This window comes from Sinocyclocheilus grahami, unplaced genomic scaffold, assembly GCF_001515645.1.
Source record: "Sinocyclocheilus grahami isolate Dianchi unplaced genomic scaffold, SAMN03320097.WGS_v1.1 scaffold746.1, whole genome shotgun sequence".
In the NCBI taxonomy this organism is placed as follows: Eukaryota; Metazoa; Chordata; class Actinopteri; order Cypriniformes; family Cyprinidae; genus Sinocyclocheilus; species Sinocyclocheilus grahami.
The window spans coordinates 103,332-117,064 of record NW_015505925.1 but is presented as its reverse complement, the minus strand read 5'-3'; the positions used below and the strand labels follow the sequence as shown (position 1 = coordinate 117,064).

The following is a 13,733-nucleotide window of genomic DNA, read 5'->3' as shown; positions in this document are numbered from 1 at the left end:
TAATCCACAGCACTCCAGTCCATCAGTTAACATCTGGAGAAGACAAAAGCTGAAACACATCCAGCATTAAGACGTTTTTAACTAAAATACATAGAGTCCATAATCCATAATAACTCTTCCTTCAGTGAAAAAGTCCATCTCCTGTTGTCTCTCACATCAAAATCCAGACACATATTTGTTTCGAGCTGTTTTGGCTTGTAAACACTGCTTTATCTGTGCGGATTTCTCTCCTGATTCAGACCAGACCACTTTTTCACCGGAGGAAGTGTTATTATGGATTATGGACTCGTATTTTAGGCAGAAGCAACATTTTGAAGTTTGAAACGGCCTTGATGGATTTATTTCTCACAAATATGCAGCTTTTCACTTCTCAAGATGTTAACTGATGGACTGGAGTGGTGTGGATTATTGTGATGTTTTTATCAGCTGTTTGGACTCTCATTCTGACGGCACCCATTCACTGCAGAGCATCCATTGCTGAGCAAGTGCTATATTTCTCCAAATCTGATGAAGAAACAAACTCATCTTGAACGGCCTTGGGGTGAATAAATGTTAAGCAAAATTTTCATTTTTGGGTGAACTATTGCTTTAAAAATGAAGGTTCCAGAAGGAGATTTTCATAGCGATGCCAATGCCATTGAAGAACTATTTCGGTTCCCCAAAGAACCGTTTAGGGGTAAGAAATTTTTTTTCTTAGTATGAAGAACATTTAGAAAATCTAATGCATCCTTTTCCACTATACACTCTTAAAAATAAAGGTTCTTTATTAGCGTTGGTGGTTCCATGAAGAACCTTTCCATTCCAACAAAACGCCTTTACAATGGAACCAAAAATGTTTCTACTATGGCATCACTGCAAAAACACCCTTTTGGACCCTTTATTTTTAATAGCGTAAAGAACCTTTTGGGGGAATGGATAGTATCCATAGATGTTAATGTTTCTTCATGGAACCATCAATGCCAAATGAAGAACTATTATTCATAAGAGTGTCGAGCAGTGTGAACATTCTGCTAAACATCTCATTTTGTGCTCCACAGATTAAAGCAAGTCAAACAGGATTGGAACGACATGCAGGGTGAGTTAAATGCTCATTTTTGGGTGAACTGTCCCTTTAATCATGGAAATTATCTGTGTGGAAGATCACATTTGTTGTTGGTGTCACCAGAGCATGCATGTCTGCACTTGGCAGGGCCAGTGTCACGTTCTGTTTCATCACATCCTCCCAATTCTTCTCTCTTTCTGATGGACGTTTTGGCTCAACTGCAATTGGAGATCCCATAACGTGCTTTTATTTGCGACGAACAACAGAAGCATTGTGCATTTGCATTGCAGCGGTATGCAAATGTCATTAGGCATTGCATGCAACTGTGCATCTCTCTCTCTCTCGCTCTCTGTGAGTGTGTGTGTGTGTCCGTATTTAGCGTATTAACTTTATCGGCAGTGCTGTCAAAGGCGCACAAGTCAGCGGCCGCATCTCATTATGGCGTGAGACTCTCCATCTCAATGAGCAATGCAGTGACTGAACACACACGCAAGACACATCCTGCAAAAAGAGAAGGAACTGTGTGTCTGCGAGAGAGAGAGAGAGAGAGAGAGAGAGAGAGAGAGGCGCGGGGGGCGGGCATGCATAGTGGTTTGTTGATATTAATCAAACATAGGGCTGCAAATCTGGTGAAATGGGAAACTTTGATCAGACTCAGATGGGAAGAGGTCATCCCACATCGCACCAGGAAGACAAGACTGAATACTGCAGTGATGCTCTGAACTGGTGATGAAAGGTACAAAAGCGCACTCAACATGCACTTGACCACAGTCTTCATCATGATGACCACAACTCATGCATGCTAAAGTACTCTAAACCCTTGAAAACATAATCCCTCCCTAATAACACTGCACATGCAGAGAATTACAAACCAATCTACAACCATTATATATCACATTTAAGAAAATATCCTTAAATAGCACCACATTTTGGACACTTTGCAGGGCTGTAACCACAAAAGACACTGTCCCCCTCATTTGTCCCCTTTGCGTCCAATGAATTGTCACAATTTTAAAAATAGTGGTCAACCAATATGTGGTCTGATTTTTACATTTTAAATTTGATTCCCATAATCTTTTGCTTTTAAGTTAATTGGCTTAAGGCATTTGGTGCTCAAAAGCACCTTTTTTAGGGTCCTTTAAGGAGAATAGTGCAAGAACGAAACCCCTAAACCCCAAAAAACAAAGAGGCATTACAGCACACAAGGCTCTTAAGGCAAAAAATAGCTTTAACCCCTATTTTAGACTCATATCTCTGTGTATTTGTATAACGCAGTGTATAGATTACTTATTGTGAATTATTATGCACTATATGCACACCGTATCTGTTGCACTGCGATATTCCTCGTGGGGTTAATAAAGTGCCCATCTAGTCATCATGTTAGAAGTGTAACTCACCGATTTGAACACTGCTGGGAAAAGCCCCTTCACTGAGTCCCCACAGCAGCGGAATCAACACCAGGATCCGCATTCTGTCCGAATCAGAACCCGTCTGGACTCATGGATGGACGGATGGAGACGAGATAGTGAGACGGGAGAGAAATGAAAGGAAATAAATGGGTAATCTCGCGAAGGGAGTTTCAGCAATCCATCCTATAGGCAATCCGTGTGTTCCCCGCAGTATCCACTGGAGAGAGAAGAAGAAGAAGAAGAATCTGTCCGGATGAACGCTTGAGAGTGTGTGTGTGTGTGAGAGAGAGAGAGAGAGAGAGAGAGAGAGAGAGAGAGAGAGAGAGCGTGAGAGAGAGAGAGAGAGAGAGAGAGATGCGCGCACGCACACTCTGCGCTCTTTGCCTTTGAGGTCTTCGGCTTTTCAGCTGTGTTTGCTAAGGCAAGTACCGCTGTTACTACTGCTCATACGGCTGGATATTTAAACAACCCCCTAAGCATGCCAATTAAGCTTGAGCGAGTTACTCATCCCGCAGACGTGAACGATTATCCTCAAACCATGTGTCTTTACTACACGCGTCTTTACTGAGAGTGACCAGACGCATGCTGGACCAGAAAACAGTGGGAAAATCCCACAGGAGCGTATTGAAGGAGAGACCCGAGCCACAAACAGACCAGAATATCAAAGTGCCTTGAGGGTTGATTCTTTTGACAGGAAACGAACATCATACCAGCGCCCGAGCGACCACACACAGAGTAACACGCTAAAACACTCACTCCGATCATTGAAATACACGTAATATTCCTAGAATTTTTTTTTCAAAAATATTACATTTACATTTTTAAGACTTTAAAAGACTAAAAGTTACAACTTAAAAAAAAGAAATATTAATTAATTAATATATAATACATAAAATATAGAATTATTATATTAATATAATCAATTATTATATTAAATATTATATAACTTCTATAAGGCTTTAAATACATTTTTATTTATCGGACTCAGTCTGAGCGAATCACCCAACCTCTTAGCAACGCCCTGATACCGCCTATCCACGCATGAATGCGCTCGATCGCCGCGTATCCGTTTGCTGAATATAATATTTCATTATAGACGCGTTTTTTTGTGTACGTTTTCAAACATGCACTAGATGCTCGTCTTTGACCCTTGTTTTTATCATGGTGTTTCACGTTAAAAATAGCTAAACTTTTACAAACGCGCCGCGAGCCCCCCTGCGTTCAGTTCCATGCCAGTGCGCTGCGTCTGTCTGCTTTTGAACGCAAGAACACGTCCTGTGTGAACGCCCCTGAGGATTCGCCTGCGTTCTTTACAGACAGAAACATGGTGTTCAGGGGTTAGTGCACACTACTTCTCTCTCCTTCTGTTCTCCTCTGATGTCTTTCTCTCGTGTGCAACACAATATGAGCTACAATTTCATGTTTCAGCTTCAGTACAGGTGAACAGAATAGAATAGAATATAGAAAAGTTGTAGAGAAAAGAATGGGAAAGAAATAGCGTACAGTAGAATATAATAGAACAGAATAGAGTTGTACAAAGAAAAATAAATAGAATAGTGTACAGTAGAATATAATGTAATAGAATAGAATAGCTAACAATAATAGTAGAATAGAGTGGAGTTGTATAGAGAAAATAGAATAGAACTGAATAGAGAACAGTAGAATAGAATGGCGTTATAGAGAATAATAGAATGGAACAGTGTACAGTAGAACAGAATATACTAGAACAGAATATAGAACAGTATCATAGAGTGGAGTTGTATAGAGAAGAATGGAATGGAATAGAAGTGTACAGTAGAATAGAATAGAGAACAGTGGAATAGAGTGGAGTGAGAGAATAATATAATGGAACAGTGTACAGTAGAATAGTATATGCTATAACTGAATATAGAACTGTAGAATAGAGTGGCGTTGCATAGAGAATCATGGAATGGAATAGAAGTGTACAGTAGAATACAATATAATAGAGAACAGTAGAATTCAATGGAGATATATAGAGAATAATAGAACCGAAGAGTGTATAGAAGAATAGAACAGTATAATAGAATGGAGTTGTAGAGAATAATAGTGTACAGTGAACAGTGTACAGTAGAATAGAATATGCTATAACTGAATATAGAACAGTAGAATAGAGTGGCGTTGTATAGAGAATAATGGAATGGAATAGAAGTGCATAGTAGAATACAATATAATAGAGAACAGTAGAATTCAATGGAGTTCTGTAGAGAATAATAGAACCGAAGCGTGTATAGAATAAATGAATATAATAGAACAGAATATAATAAAAGCAAAGCTTTACAGAAAAGCGTAACATGGAATAGAATATAACAGAAGAAAAGATAACAGAATTGAATGGAGATATATAGAGAATAATAGAACAGTGTACAGTAGAATAGAATAGAATAGATCAGAATATAGAACAGCAGAATAGAACGGAGAGACAGAGAATAACAGAACAGAACAGTGAACAGACTAACAGAATATAGTAGAATACAGAACAGAGAATAGTAAAATAGAATGGAATTATATAGAGAATAATAGAATAGAACAGAATAGAGAACAGTACAATAGAATGGAGTTATATAGAGAATAATAGAACAGAAGTGTACAGTACAATACAGTACAGACTATAACAGAACTGATGAGAATAGAATATAATAGAAATGAAGAGTCTATATATATATGAAAAAGTAAAAACAATGAATGAAATAAAGTGTAATAGAATGTAAAAAATAGTTTCAGATGTTACACATGATGCACATATAGCTAGCTTATAACAGAATAGAGTAGCACAGGAATATAGAATTTTTACAGTGCATAATAATATGCTGATCTGCTGCTCAAGAAACATTTCTGATTATTATCAATGTTGAAAACACTTGTGCTGCTGAATATTTTTGTGGAAACTATGATGCGTTTTATTTTTAGGATACTTTGATGAATACATAGTTGAAAAGAATAGCATTTATTTGAAATCTTTCTTAACATTATAAATGTCTTTACTGTGACTTTTGATCAATTTAATTAATCTTTGCTGAATGAAAGTATTAATTTCTTTAAAAAAAAAATTCTGACAGCAAAGATTTGAACAGCAGTATATACTTTGTTTTTTAAATAAATACTATTTTTGTGTGAAAATTGCAAATCAATTTAAAGAACACATTGTTTATTGTTTCCATTGTACAAAAGCCAAAACTAATTATAAATATACAATAATAAATATAAACAATCAAGTTTTTTTTTGTTACAATTAAGTATTTAGCTTACAGCATATATTTTTCTTTAGACTATTAGAGTAGTGTTACATGTATAAACCTGCACTTTCAAATGAAAAAGTACAGTAAAAATCATAAAATTACAGAGAATGTTGCGATTAAACCTACCTTTATATATAATGCAAGGTATTCATAATGCACGTTGTAATGCATTATATCTTTTCATGAGTAATTGTAACCAACGTTAAAATGCATTATAATAATATGAGGTTTGTTTGTTGTGTTTTTAAAAAAAAAAAGTGTAACAATGCATAGATAAGTATCATAATGTATTAAAACTGTGGTTAGAATTATTCATGCAATGCATTATAAGGTTTTATTCTTATAATACTACTTTTATAATGCATTCTATATAAAGTGTTACCAGTATTGCCTTAAAATTACAGTATGTTATCATAGTACACAAAACTTTTATTTTATAAGAGATCAATGGAAAGTTGAAATCTCCTGATGTCGGAGCACTCGAGGTGTTGTTGTGTCTCTCGGTGAGCTCTTGTGCAGTGGTGTAGTAGTATCTCTGTCTGTGAGGCATTACTTTGATGACTCTCTCAGTGAGGCGTAATGACTCTCTCGCTCTCAATGACTAATCGCCCTCCTGAGATGTTATTAAAGAACTGGATGGCTCTGATTTTAGGGGCATTTCTTTTTACCGTGTTGAGCATGTACAGTATTTCATGGAGGTCGTGAGAGAATTGATGCATGTGAAATCTCGCTCGCTCTATATTGGTGTGTTTCTTCACCCCTCTTTACCTCCTTCTTTAATACTCTAAAATCAAGTGCTTCCAAAGAAAGCTTTCAAAGGATGTGCCGATCAATGGAGTCTGGAGGGACGTATCGGATCCCAGTGCCAGAGAAGAAGAGATTCAATTTATTGATTAGATCAAAAGTAACAAGAGCAATTGGCTCGGTTTCACACAATTTCATGAGAAACTCAACACAAAAGAGCTCTTGGCTTGCTTTCCCAGTGGAAAGTTATATTGCTCAGAGGCTGCTATTTTATAGCTCAGGAGATTGTGAGTTCTCGTTCATGTTTTATTAGGCATAAACTTTTCCCCTAAAATTACTTTGGTGACAGAATAGAGAGAATATCTGTCATACAAAAGCTCTGATATAAATGTGAATATCAGCTCAGATCATGTGATATCGTTAGAATCTAATGATAAATATTAGAGCTCATATTGAGATCTCAGACTTTTCTTTTATGGCTTTTCTGATGTAATAAACTTGCTCAGTAGTTCACCTGGTACAGCATTGCACTTTTATTTTCCGTCGAGTCCCGTAAAACACAATAAAAGTGCTCAAAGACTCATTGAATCAAGCTGCAATAGCATGGTTCCTTTAGCAAATGTGTTTTTATGTCACGTTTGCTTTCGTTAAGTTTAATGTAGGTATTATGTTATTTTTAAATGTGATAGTACATTAAGCCTTCAGTGGCATTTACCGATTTCATTTTCGAAGTGCCGCGATACGTAGGTCAGCCAATGTAATAAAATGTTGCCAGATTCACGGTCATCTGTATCGGTTAAAACTGAACACACTTCTTCTGAACCACTCATTGGGCACATTCCAAGTGAAATTTCCAATGAGTGGTGCAAAAGCGCATTCAGATTTATACAAATCAGTTTATTGTGAATCTGGTAACGCTTTTGTAAGAGCCATTTTGTTGTTTGTTGTCTGAATCGCAGTATTTTGAAAAGAAATGTCCATTGAGTGGCACTAAAAGCAGGTTCAAATTTATCCAAAACATATTATCGTAAATCTGGCAGCTTTTTTACTAAATAAAAATAAAATGTCCAGTGAGTGGCGCTAAAAGTGGATTCGGATTTATCTAAAGTAGATTAATGTGAATCTGGCAACATTTTATTATGGTTATTGATGTATATTTCATGACACATTCAGAGTGATGTATCACAGACATAAAATTACGCTAATCTGTTTTGGAGAAAACGGAATGTGCTTTTAGCATCACTCACTGGCAGTGTTGAGTAAGTTATTCAAAAAAAGTAATCCACTACAAATTACTAATTGTAATTTGATTACATTACTGATTACTGCATGAAAAAAGTAATCAGATTACTAATTACTTTACTTTCAAGTTACTTTCAAGTCTATTTTACTTTTCAAGTTATAGTCAAACTTATAGTTCCTTCCGTAATTTAATATTGACTGAAAAATTACACAAGTATCAAAACAGCTACGATAACAGCAAAAAACCGAATAAACAATAAACAAAATATTGTGCTTTTGTAAAATAAAGAAATCAAACAGGGTGCGCTTTCTGCCGTCTCGGTCTCTGCGAATATTTTTCTGAAATGCGTCACTAAAATGAACGAAAACTCAGTGAATACTTGACACACAGACATGAGAAATATGTCTAAAGAAAGACTGAAATGTCCCTTTTTAAATGAAGTAAATCATGTCGAAAACAAGTATTCTCTTTTAAAGTAATCCGTATGAAACCAACAGCAAGGTACAGTCTTTCCCGTCTGAACTTATTATCACTATTCATACCATAATCATCCACGTGAGACTCCCGAAAACGCCCACATCACCTCCGTAAACAAAGTGTGAAGATTCATCAAGTTCATATGTTACTTTTCGTTTTTGGAAGAAGACGCGCTGTGAGGAATAAACCTTGCATTTACCTCAGAAGAAGAACGCGATGCGACACACGGCTTGATTCAGTGGAGGAGATCATTTCTAATGAGTCATTTTTTGAACTTATATTAGTGTCATTGTGACATAAACTTGTATGCATTTAAGGTACTAGTTGAACTTTTCCCAAATTATAATACCAGACTAAAATATGTGAAATCGAGTGCAATATTTTGAAATATGTTGCACTAATGTTTCATTGCATCTAAATGTTGTTCGACTCGTCTCCATTTCGCATTCTCTGGTGATTTATTAAATGGCATACTGACGCACAAAACATGATTTTAAACATGATTCATAACACTGCATTTGTAACTTAAGTAACGTAATTTTATTGACATTAGTAACTGTAATCAAATTACATAAATTTAAAATGCATAACGCATTACTTTACTGCGTTATCAGGAAAAGTAATTAGAATACAGTACCCAACTCTGCTCACTGGACACTTCATTTCTGAACTGCTTCAATTTGTATGTCAACCATCGTAATAAAACGCTGCCAGACTCACATTCAGCTGTTTCAGATAAAACCGAATGCACCTTCACTTTGAAAGTGTCGCCAAACGTGCAAGAAGCAACGTAAATGTCAGTGTTTTTCCTCTGAGCCTGTCCTATGTGTTGATCCCCACACACACAGACTGACACTAAAGAGCTCGTGTTTGTGAGAGTATTCAGCTCATGTCGTAGCACACAGGGCGCTGGAAGACTAGCACGCAGCATCTGGGTGCTCATCTGCTTCTTAATGACATGCTAATGGCGTTAACGTGCTGCTTGCTGTGGGCACGAGTGTGTGTGTGTGTGTGTGTGTGTGCATGAGTGAGTGTGGATATATCAATAAACCCTCACGGGCTGAAGGGCTCTACAGCTGAGCTCGTAACACAGTTCAGCAGTGCATCTGTAAGTCCTGATGTTCTCCCATGATCCTGATTCAGATCTACACGACTGTGACTAGACTTTATATTAGAGGATTGATTGACAAAATTTCCAACTTCAACTTAGAGATGTACAGATATGAATGAAGTATATTTGAAATGATTGAAGTGATGAGTGCCATGTGAATTTTCTATTTTGCATGATGATAAAACATGTTAAGCAAACAGCATGTGTGTAAAACACGGTAACCAATCCTCTCTGTTGATAATCATACAGTTGCAGAACAAATTTTAGCATTGCATTGCTATTTATATTTGGTTAATATACTTCAGTGTTGTCAGTGTTAACTAAAACTAATCTCATCCAACTAAAACTTGTTTGTGTTCATTGAAATAAAACATAAATATTAGATAAAAAACGTAAAGCTAAAAAAAATGAAATGTTGCCTTGGCAACAATCTGAAATAAAAAAAAATAATACTAGAAATAAAACTTACTAACTTTAAATGACTAAAACTTAAATAAAATGTAATAAAATTGAAGAAAGCACAAAACAAAATAGCTAAAACGTATCGTTTTTTTTTTAATTATAAAAAATTTGAAATATAAAAATGTATTGCAATAGTATAAAATCAGTGTTATTTTAGTATAATTGATATACTATTATAGTTTATAATTTTGTTGTTTTATTCATATATTAGCCTTAGATTAGTTTTATATATTTTAGTGTTTAAAGTTTAACTAAACAGAAATCAGAAATGTTGGCAACTATTGTACTTTTTATGTTTTATTTCAGTTATCATTTCTTTTATTCCAAGTAACAAGCTTTTTTTTTCTGGCTTCAGTTTAAGTTAACTATAATAACCCTGATATAAATTATATTTAAACAAAACAAAACCAAACACTACTTGACATCTTTGTTGATGATCAAACCTGCAAAGTTGATGTTAACATTGCCATTTTGTTTCTTTATACAGTACGTCATATTTTGAGCAACAGAATGGTTCTCTAATATCCCACATCCATCCGAAAGATTCATGTACAGCCACACGTACACACGCGAGTGGGACAAACTCTAGCATGTCCAATGTTCGTGTGTAAAACTGTGGTCTGAGTAAGTGCAGGTGCTCATGAATATTCATCATACGGAGAGAAGGCGCCACTGTCTGATCACACGCCGTTAGCATGTAAGTGAGTGAGGGAATCATACAGACAAACCTCATCAGTAACACATGATCACATTAGTGGAATTGTTTAGTGTTAAAATGGAATTCTGTCAGTCGGTTTCATTGACCGTCATTCCAGACAAGCTCTTTCACTTTGATGTATATCACTTCTTCATACAGTAAAGTAATAAAAAAGTAAAATGTGGTAAAAAAGTATATTTATATTTCTACATTCAAAAAATCATGACAGTTTATTATTACCTATTTGCATTTTTTTAAATTTAAATAATCATATTTTCAAAATATTATTTTCAAATTGCTTAGTATCAGTGTAAATCTGTTTATTGTTTAAACAAATGTATTAGAAATATGGCTGAAGTGTTGCTATGTGGTTGTTAGGGTGTTGCTATGTGGTTGCTAGGCATTTGCTGGGGTGTTCTGGATGCTGGGTGGTTGCTAGGTGGTTGCTATGATATTCTGGATGCTGGATAGTTGCTAGGCAGTTGCTAGGGTGTTCTGGATGCTGGGTGGTTGCTAGGTAGCGGCTAAGGTGTTTTGGATGCTGGATGTTATGGTTGCTTGGTGGTTCCAATGGTGTTCTGGGTGGTTGCTAGGGTGTTCTGGATGCTGGGTGGTTGCTAGGCAGTTGCTAGGGTGTTCTGGATGCTGGATGTTATGATTGCTTGGTGGTTCCAATGGTGTTGTGGGTGGTTGCTAGGGTGTTCTGGATGATGGGTGGTTGCTAGGCAGTTACTAGGGTGTTCTGGATGCTGGATATTATGATTGCTTGGTGGTTCCAATGGTGTTGTGGGTGGTTGCTAGGGTGTTCTGGATGCTGGATGGTTGCTAGGGTGTTCTAGGTGGTTGCTAGGCAGTTGCTAGGGTGTTCTGGATGTTGAATGGTTGCTAGGCAGTTGCTAGGGTGTTCTGGATGCTGTATGGTTGCTAGGTGGTTGCTACGGTCTTCTGAGACTGAAACAAATTGGATACTATATAAATATTGGTTAAATAATCTGGTATTTGTGCATTTAAAACATTCAATTTATCAGTACTATTACAGGAAGCGTATAACATTTGATTTTATATTTGTCTGACAAATATGTATCACATCACAGATTTATTAGTTTGTGTTAAAACTAAAAAAAAAAAATATCTCTTATTTATCTCATATTTTTTTAATAAACAATGGGGGGGGAAATGGTCTGAGAATAACTTTTAATGACAAATTTACTTCATGAAATCTGAAGTTCATTTGTTTACATTTTAGATGCTGTTGGTGTTTATATTTTCTCTCCAAATGTCTGAAAAAAAATGGATGTGTGCTGGAACTTTTTATGGGAATATCTACAAAACCTAATGAGATCACATTGGGATTACAGATCGTGCAATACAAGGCTGCTTTCCAGCGGCAGAAAGAAAGTTTAATGAGTAAAATCTGCTCCGAATGGTGTTTCATAATTACAGCTTGTTCCCTAAAGGACCAGAGCGGCGCGAGACACACAGAACGAGAGAGAACATATGCTAACATCATTTTATGTCTCTTTAAGACAACCGAACAACACGGTCAGCAAAACCAGAGCCGAGCGTGTGGGATTAGTGCGCGTGAAATATGAAAGATATTCATATTAATATATCAAAATTAGAAAGCGCATCGCTGATTATGAGGAATCTGAAACTTTGCCAGTGTGTAAAAGAGAGTTTTAATGATCCGTTTTTACAGTGGGAGTTGTAGCACGTAAACATAAACTAAAAGCAGTGTTGGGGAGTAACTAGTAGCATATGGAATTAAGTAATTTAATTATAAAATACATGTAACTGTAATTAGTTACAGTTACTGAGAAAAAATTAAATTACAGTTACTTATGAAAATGTTAACGATTACAAAGGGGATTACATCTGATTATTTTCACACACACACACACACACACACAGGTTTGTTTTTATGGTTTACGGGGACTCTCCATAGGCGTAATGGTTTTTCTACTGTACAAACCGTATATTCTATTGCCCTACACCAACCCTACCCCTAAACCTACCCCTCACAGGAAACTTTCTGCATTTTTAGATTTTCAAAAAAACTCATTCTGAATTATTTATAAGCCTTTTGAATTACGGGGACACTGAAAATGTCCTCATAAATCACCTTCTCGTTGTAATACCTATGTCATACCCATGTTATTATACAAATTTGTGTCCTCATAAACCACATAAACATGCACACACACACACATATATTTAATTGATTTCTTTCCCTGCTGCATCACGCCGGATCTGTTTCCTACGTTGTTGTGACTTGATCTGAACGAAAACAGCGTATTCGTGTGACGCAGCTGACACACAGCATACGCTGTTTACTTCCAGCGGATATTCTCCAAAATGGCGCTACACTCTTAAAAATAAAGGTGCTTCACGATGCCATAGAAGAACCTTTTTGTCTAAATGGTTCCATAAAGAATCTTTAACATCTGAAGAACCTTTCTGTTTCACAAAAGCTTCTTTGTGGTGAAAGAAGGTTCTTCAGATTACAAAAAGGTAAGAAAGAGATGGTTCTTTAAAGAACCATTGACTGAATGGTTCTTTGTGGAACCAAAAATGGTTCTTCTATGGCATCGATTGAAGAACCTTTTGAAGCACCTTTATTTTTAAGAGTGTACAGGGTGACGCAGAGGAGACGAATTGTTGAATAAAGTAGTTTTTTCTTTTCTTTTGTACACAAAAAGTACTATAATACTTCACGCAAGTGCAGAATTCAGTCAGCGAGCGCGCACACTCAACAAAACTCTGGCGTTTCAGAGATGATGACTCTGCATTCATCAGGATCGTGTGTGATAATGCGCAAAAACGCGTAAAAAGAAATGTTGCAACATGAGATCTAAATTTAATGTTGCAGTCGACTGTTTTCATTTCATTTTCACTTTATTCGCGACAGCCATAATAGAATTTAATTTAGTTTAATTGTGCAGTGGCATTTTGTCCTCTTTTTTTATATTACGTTTCCAGCTATTACGTTTAGTTTTTATATATAAACTTCCTAGTTCTTGGATGGAGAGCTTGTGTTGAAAGTGTGATGGTGTCTTCTGCTCCTGAGGGTTTGTTCTGCGTGTGTTTAAGGTAAAAGAAAAGTGCATAAAGAACAGAATTTCACTCCTTTGATTTTTTGTCCTCAACAGACTGAATCCCCATGATAATTTAGTGCTGAGACTGCAGTTAGTGTACTATAAAACAAAGCTGCCACAGCAGTTATTAAATGTATGAAGCTAATAGTGAAGTAATAATGAATTGTAAAGTAATGCTAACGCAAACAGTATGTCA

At 36.1% G+C, this 13,733-nt stretch overlaps 1 protein-coding gene across 3 annotated transcripts in view; it reads right to left on the bottom strand.

Annotated features, from left to right (window-relative positions):
- The window catches only part of LOC107560842 (glutamate receptor 4-like), a 112,589-nt gene extending 109,889 nt beyond the window's left edge, over positions 1-2,700 (bottom strand). For all 3 annotated transcript variants that reach the window (XM_016245109.1, XM_016245111.1, XM_016245112.1), the window contains exon 1: positions 2,440-2,700. In XM_016245109.1, the coding sequence (XP_016100595.1) occupies positions 2,440-2,512 (73 nt within the window). In that variant the 5' untranslated portion in view covers positions 2,513-2,700. The remainder of the gene's footprint in view (positions 1-2,439) is intronic.
- Positions 2,701-13,733: the final 11,033 nt, after the last annotated feature.